This window comes from Anolis carolinensis, unplaced genomic scaffold (genome assembly GCF_035594765.1).
Source record: "Anolis carolinensis isolate JA03-04 unplaced genomic scaffold, rAnoCar3.1.pri scaffold_7, whole genome shotgun sequence".
NCBI classification, from domain to species: Eukaryota; Metazoa; Chordata; class Lepidosauria; order Squamata; family Dactyloidae; genus Anolis; species Anolis carolinensis.
Window position 1 is genome coordinate 13465729 of NW_026943818.1, and position 7500 is coordinate 13473228.

Below are 7500 nucleotides of genomic sequence, written 5' to 3' on the forward strand. Positions count from 1 at the left end.
TCACTGGGTTGCTGTGAGTTTTCTGGGCTGTCTGGCCATGTTCCAGAAGCATTCTCTCCTGATGTTTCACCCATATTTATGGCAGGCATTCTCAAAGGTTGTGACGCATTATTATTATTATTATTATTATTATTATTATTATATTTATCTCCAACTTGTATCTCAATTGAGACACAATTTGAAGTATATTATTATTATTATTATTATTATTATTATTATTATTATTATATTTCTATCCCACCTTTTTCCTAATTGATAGATACACAAAGTGGAGTTATTATTATTATTATTATTATTATTATTATATTTATCTCCAACTTGTATCTCAATAGAGACACAAAGTGGAGTAGACATTATTATTATTATTATTATTATTATTATTATTATTATTAATCTCCAATTTGTATCAACTGAGACACAATGTGGAGTAGAATTATTATTATTATTATATCTAACTTGTATCTCAATAGAGACACAAAGTGGAGTAGACATTATTATTATTATTATTAATCTCCAATTTGTATCAACTGAGACACAAAGTGGAGTAGAATTATTATTATTATTATTATTATTATTCTCCAATTTATATCTCAACTGAGACACAAAGTGGAGTAGACATTATTATTATTATTATTATTATTATTATTATTATTATTATATCTAACTTGTATCTCAATAGAGACACAAAGTGGAGTGGACATTATTATTATTATTATTATTATTATTTATCTCCAACTTGTATCTCAACTGAGACACAAAGTGGAGTAGACATTATTATTATTATTATTATTATTATTATTATTATTATTATTATTATTTATCTCCAACTTGTATCTCAACTGAGACACAAAGTGGAGTGGACATTATTATTATTATTATTATTATTATTATTATTATTATTATATTTATCTCCAACTTGTATCTCAACTGAGACACAAATTGGAGTCGACATTATTATTAATATTTCCATCCCACTTTTTTCCTAATTGAGGCACAAAGTGGGGCGTAAATAATAATGCCTGTAAGGCATGTCTAGCCGAGTCTAAAGCAACTCAAATACAACTTCGAGCCTTAAAATGGATCTAAAAAAGGGTTCGCGTCCAAGAAAAATAAAGAAAAATCCCCCAAAATGGATTTTTCCCATTCTTGGCTTTGAAGGACGCCCTTCAACCAGATCCAGATGCGAATCCTGGGAAAGAAAGAAAGAAAGAAAGAAAGAAAGAAAGAAAGAAAGAAAGAAAGAAAGAAAGAAGGAACGAAGGAGAAAGAGAGAGAGAGGCTGGAATCCCCTCCTTCTGCTGACAATTGCAATTTTATTTTTATTTTATCCTGTTTTACAAGCGCCAACATATTGCTTTTTTATGGCCGGCATCCTGTGCTACTTTCTCCCTCTTCTCCCTTCAGATATAATATCGTTTTTTGGGGTCTTTAAAGACCACGTTTTGATCCCGTTTCCGAGAAAGAGGTGAACTACAACTCCCAGCCGAGATAGGACAGGGTTCCTTGTTATCCACGGTTCCATGTATCCACATCTGGCACCATGCCTCCTTTTTTATATGGGACACTAAGCGGATTATGGGCTCTGTAGTCCCACAAAAAAAAGTACGATTGCATTGGGGATGATGTGCTCCACGAGAGTGTCAGATTGGAGGATTATGGGCTCTGCAGTCCCGATAAAGTACTGAATTAGGGGGCTTAGGGTTTTTGTAATGCAGAAAAGTACCCATTTGGGGGAATGGTGGGCATTGTAATCCAAGTAAGTGCCACATCGAGGAGGAGGATGGGCTCTGTAGTCTGTTTATGAACGCTATAGTCTAGTGAAGTGCCAAATTTGGGGGAATGATGGGCTGTGTAGTCCAGTTATGAACGCTATAGTCTAGTGAAGTGCCAAAATTTGGGGGAATGATGGGGCTGTGTAGTCCAGTTATGAAACGCTATAGTCTAGTGAAGTGCCCAAATTTTGGGGGGTGATGGGGCTGTGTAGTGCAATTATGAATGCTATAGTCAAGTTAAAGGTCAGTTTTGGGGGGATGATGGGCTCTGTAGTGCAATTATGAATGCTATAGTCAAATTAATGGTCAGTTTTGGGGGGATGATGGGCTCTGTAGTGCAATTATGAATTGCTATAGTCATGGTTAAAGGTCAGTTTTTGGGGGGGATGATGGGCTTTGTAGTGCAACTGTGAATGCTATAGTCATGTTAAAGGTCAGTTTTTGGGGGATGATGGGCTCTGTAGTGCAATTATGAATGCTATAGTCAAGTTAAAGGTCAGTTTTGGAGGGGATGATGGGCTTTGTAGTGCAATTATGAATGCTATAGTCACGTTAAAGGTCAGTTTTGGGGGATGATGGGCTCTGTAGTGCAATTATGAATGCTATAGTCAAGTTAAAGGTCAGTTTTGGGGGGGATGATGGGCTCTGTAGTGCAATTATTAATGTTATAGTCACGTTAAAGGTCAGTTTTGGGGGATGATGGGCTCTGTAGTACAATTATGAACACTATAGTCATGTTAAAGGTCAGTTTTGGGGGGGATGATGGGCTCCGTAGTGCAACTATGAATGCTATAGTCATGTTAAAGGTCAGTTTTGGGGGATGATGGGCTCTGTAGTGCAATTATGAACGCTATAGTCAAGTTAAAGGTCAGTTTTGGGGGGGATGATGGAACCTGTAGTGCAACTATGAATGCTATAGTCATGTTAAAGGTCAGTTTTGGGGGATGATGGGCTCTGTAGTGCAATTATGAACACTATAGTCATGTTAAAGGTCAGTTTGGGGGATGATGGGCTCTGTAGTGCAATTATGAACACTATAGTCATGTTAAAGGTCAGTTTGGGGGGATGATGGAACCTGTAATGCAATTATGAACACTATAGTCATGTTAAAGGTCAGTTTGGGGGGGATGATGGGCTCTGTAGTGCAATTATTAATGCTATAGTCAAGTTAAAGGTCAGTTTTGGAGGGGATGATGGGCTTTGTAGTACAATTATGAACGCTATAGTCACGTTAAAGGTCGGTTTTGGAGGGATGATAGTCCAGTAATGGTCCCTAGAGTCCAAGTCAGGGCCAAATTGGGGAGGATGATGGGCCCTGTGGTCCAGTTATGGACCGTACCGTGCATTTGGGGGGATGATGGGCTACGTAGAGGCTCTGTGTCGCCTGGCCGGCGCCTCTTGAAAGTGAAATACGACCTTTTTGGGGGATGAAAGGGGTCTGGGAGGAAGCGGGAGGGGGTTTCCTTTGAGCCGGGATCATAAGTCACGGGGAAATTAACAAGGCCTTTCAGGAGTCAGGAACAGAGGGGTCAAAATAATGAATATATATATATATATATATATATATTCCCGAGGTCAAGGTTATTTTCCTATCCCTTTTAAAGGCAATTTCCTCTTTTTTTTTCTCTCTTCCAGACTCAAGGGGTTTCCTTCTCTTACCTGCTTTTGATGGGATCAGAACCCCCTTGTTACTTGGTATGTATATATATTATATTATATTATATATATATTATTATTATTATTATTATTATTATTATTATTACAATATTTATATCCCGCCCTTCTCACCCAACAAGCCGACTCAGGGCGGCTTAGAATAAAACGGATATATAAAAATTGTACAATACACTATAAATCAGTTAAAAAATTAACTTACATCAGACATTCATAAAACACATTATAAAATATATATTTTATATATATATATATATATGTATGTATGTATGTATGTATGTATATATTAGTGACATTTATATCCCACCCTTCTCACCCCAAAGGAGACTCAAGGCGGCTTAAGAGTTATATATACATACAATATATTATATTATTAGTATAGCACTGTATAAGCATTATATATTATTATATTGTACTATATGACTATATTGCAATATTATTAGTAATATTACATGTAATATAAATATACAATTATAATAGTGTATTATTATTATTATATTGTGTATATATATAAGCATCATATATTATTATATTGTACTATACAACTATATTGCAATATTATTAGTAATATTATATGTAATATAAATATACAATTATAATAATATATTATTATTATATTGTACTATACAACTATATTGCAATATTGTTAGTAATATTACATGTAATATAAATATATAATTATAGTAGTGTATTATTATTATTATTATTATTATATTGTACTATACGACTATATTGCAATATTTAGTAATATTACACATAATATAAATATGCAATTATAATAGTGTATTATTACTATATTGTGTGTGTATATATATATATATATATATATAAGCATTACATATTATTATATTGTACTATACAACTATATTGCAATATTATTAGTAATATTACATGTAATATAAATATACAATTATAATAGTGTGTTATTATTATTATTACTTTTATTATTATATTGTGTGTGTGTGTGTGTGTGTGTATATATATATATATATATATATATATATCTCACATCCCGAATCTTGTCGGTTTAATAGATCCCTGCGGCCAGAAGTGTTGATTTTAACGGCCGTTTGTTTCCAATTATAGGAAAGGAAAGGAAATAAAATAAACGGAGCGGCAATCAGTCGGATCCATCTACGGTTAATTGGTTTAAAATGCGATTGATAATTAATAGGGCGGCCGCGATGGGTTAATTAATAATAATCAGGATGCAATTTGCAGTCGGTTCTTGTTGTTATTTTGGACAGAAAATGCTATTTAATAGGGGGCGGCCTGTTTTGTGTCTCGGAAGGGTTGAGAAATAATAATAATAATAATAATAATAATAATAATAATAATAATAATAATAATATAATGATGATGATGATGATGATGATGATGATGATGATGATGATGATATAATAACAGATAGGTTGCTATTTTGCACAAGTTGTGGTTGGAGATTATAGACCAGGCATGGGCCAACTTGGGCTCTCTGGGTGTTTTGGACTACAACTCCCATCATTCCTAACTATAGTCCAATTTAGTGCCACATTGGGGAGGAGGATGGGATCTGTAGTCTTGTTATTGACCATATAGTTCAAGTTAATGCCAAATTGGGGAGGATGATGGGCTCTGTAGTCTTGCTATGGAACATATAGTTCAAGTTAATGCCAAATTGGGGAGGATGATGGGCTCCGTAGTCTTGCTATGGACCATATAGTTCAAGTTAATGCCAAATGGGGAGGATGATAGGCTCTGTAGTCTTGTTATTGACCATATAGTTCGAGTTAATGCCAAATTGGGGAGGATGATGGGCTCTGTAGTCTTGTTATGGACCATATAGTCCAAGTTAGTGCCAAATGGGGAGGATGATAGGCTCTGTAGTCTTGTTATTGACCATATCGTCCAAGTTAATGCCAAATGGGGAAGATGATAGGCTCTGTAGTCTTGTTATTGACCATATAGTCCAAGTTAGTGCCAAATTAGGGGGTGATGGGCACTGTAGTCCAATAAAGTATGAATTTGGGGGAATTCGGCTCTAACCTTGGGAGCTAAGCAGGGCCAGACATGGTCGGCGCTTGGATGGGAGTCTGCTGACGATTACAAGGCCGTATTCTGAAGGAAGATGCTGCCTGAACCTGAAAAAAATCCTATAAAATGAAGAGGACTGCATTAAGAGGAGACTTGAAAGCACCAATTCCCATCTAATCTGGGAAGCTAAGCAGGGCCAGACATGGTTGGAGCTTGGATGGGAGTCCGCTGACGAACACAAAGCCATATTCCGGAGGAAGGAGCTACCAAGCCCTAAGGAAATCATATAAAATGAATAGGACAGCCACAGATAAGAGATTTGAAGATACCAGTTCTGAGTTAAGCATTGATGCTAAGCAGGGCTAGACATGGTTGGCGCTTGGATGGGAGTCCGCCGGCGAACGCAAAGCCATATTCCGGAGGAAGGAGCTACCAAGGCCTAAGGAAATCCTATTCAAATGAATAGGACTGCCATAAATAAGAGACATGAAGGCACCAGTTCGGAGCTAAGTGCTGATGCTATGGCTGGCGATTGGATGGGAGTCCGCCAGTGAATTCAAAGTCCTATTTTGAAGGAAAGAATTGCCAGCATCTAAAGAAATCTTATAAAATGAATAGGATTTCAGAAAGAGGAGATGTGAAAGCATCCTTTCCCCTGTCTAAGGAGCTAAGCAGGGTTGTCCTTGGCCGGCGCTTGGATGGGATCCTGCCGCCCCGAACGCAAGGCCCAATTCCTATTTCGGAGGCCAACCTTGGGCCTCATTTGCCTAAGAAAGCCCCATAAAAAGCCCCCACGGGTTCCCCATAAACAGGAGGCTGGGAGGCACATTCAGACACAAATGAAAGAGCTGAAGGGAAGGAAGGGAAGGAGGAGGAGGAGGAGGAGGGCATGGCTTTGGGAGCGGAGCCAAGGAAATCTGATCATTAAGGCGGCCGGCCGTCTGGGGAAATTTAATTAAATCGCTGGAAGGGCCTGGGACGGAGGAGGAGGAGGAGCACATCTGGATCCAATATGGGGCCCTTTGATATCCAGCCCCTTGCCTTGCAGAGAAGGAGCCCGTCGGTTGGGCTTTTCCCATCTCCTTGGTCTTGGAAGAAGGGAAGGGAGAGGCCAGGAGCAAGGCTGGCAGCAGAAAGAGAGAGAGAGAGAGAAAGAGAGAGAGAAAGAAAGAAAGAATGAGAGAAAGAAAGAAAGAGAAAAATAAAGAGAGAGAAAGAAAGAAAGAAAAAGAAAGAAAGAAAGAAAGAAAGAGAGAAAGAGAGAGAAAGAAAGAAAGAAAGAGAGAGAGAGAAAGAATGAGAGAAAAAGAAAGAAAGAGAAAAATAAAGAGAGAGAAAGAAAGAAAGAAAAAGAAAGAAAGAGAGAGAAAGAGAAAGAAAGAAAGAAAGAGAGAGAAAGAGAGAGAGAAAGAAAGAAAGAAAGAGAGAAAGAAAGAAAGACAGAAAGAGAAAGAAAGAAAGAGAGAGAAAGAAAGAGAGAAAGAGAAAGAAAGAAAGAGAGAGAGAGAAAGAGAGAGAGAAAGAAAGAAAGAAAGAGAGAAAGAAAGAAAGACAGAAAGAGAAAGAAAGAAAGAGAGAGAAAGAAAGAGAGAAAGAGAAAGAAAGAAAGAGAGAGAGAGAAAGAGAGAGAAAGAAAGAAAGAGAGAAAGAGAAAGAAAGAAAGAGAGAGAAAGAGAGAGAGAAAGAAAAAGAAAGAAAGAAAGAAAGAAAGAAGGAGGGAAAGGAAAGGAAGGAAGGAAGGAACGAAGGAAAGGAAAGAAGAAGGAAGGAAGGAAAGAAAGAAGAAGGAAAGAAAGAAAGAAGGAAGGAAAGAAAGGAAAGAAGGAAAGAGAGGAGGAATGCAGGTCTTGTCTGTGCAAAGAGGAACCTCAAAGGAGGAGAAGAAGAAAGGATGAGAAAAAGAAAGAAAGACAGAAAGAAGGAAGGAAGGAAGGAAGGAAGGAAGAAGAAAAGAAAAAGGAAGGAAGGAAGGAAGAAGAAAAGAAAAAGGAAGGAAGGAAGGACGGAGGAATGCAGGTCTTGTCTGTGCAAAGAGATACTT

At 37.2% G+C, this 7500-nt stretch overlaps 1 protein-coding gene across 4 annotated transcripts in view; it reads left to right on the forward strand.

The window, feature by feature from the left end:
- Window positions 1-7500, forward strand: part of asb6 (ankyrin repeat and SOCS box containing 6) — a 56080-nt gene that overhangs the window by 28944 nt on the left and 19636 nt on the right. For all 4 annotated transcript variants that reach the window (XM_062959916.1, XM_062959914.1, XM_062959917.1 and 1 more), the window contains one exon: window positions 3408-3467. In XM_062959916.1, the coding sequence (XP_062815986.1) occupies window positions 3408-3467 (60 nt within the window). The remainder of the gene's footprint in view (window positions 1-3407; window positions 3468-7500) is intronic.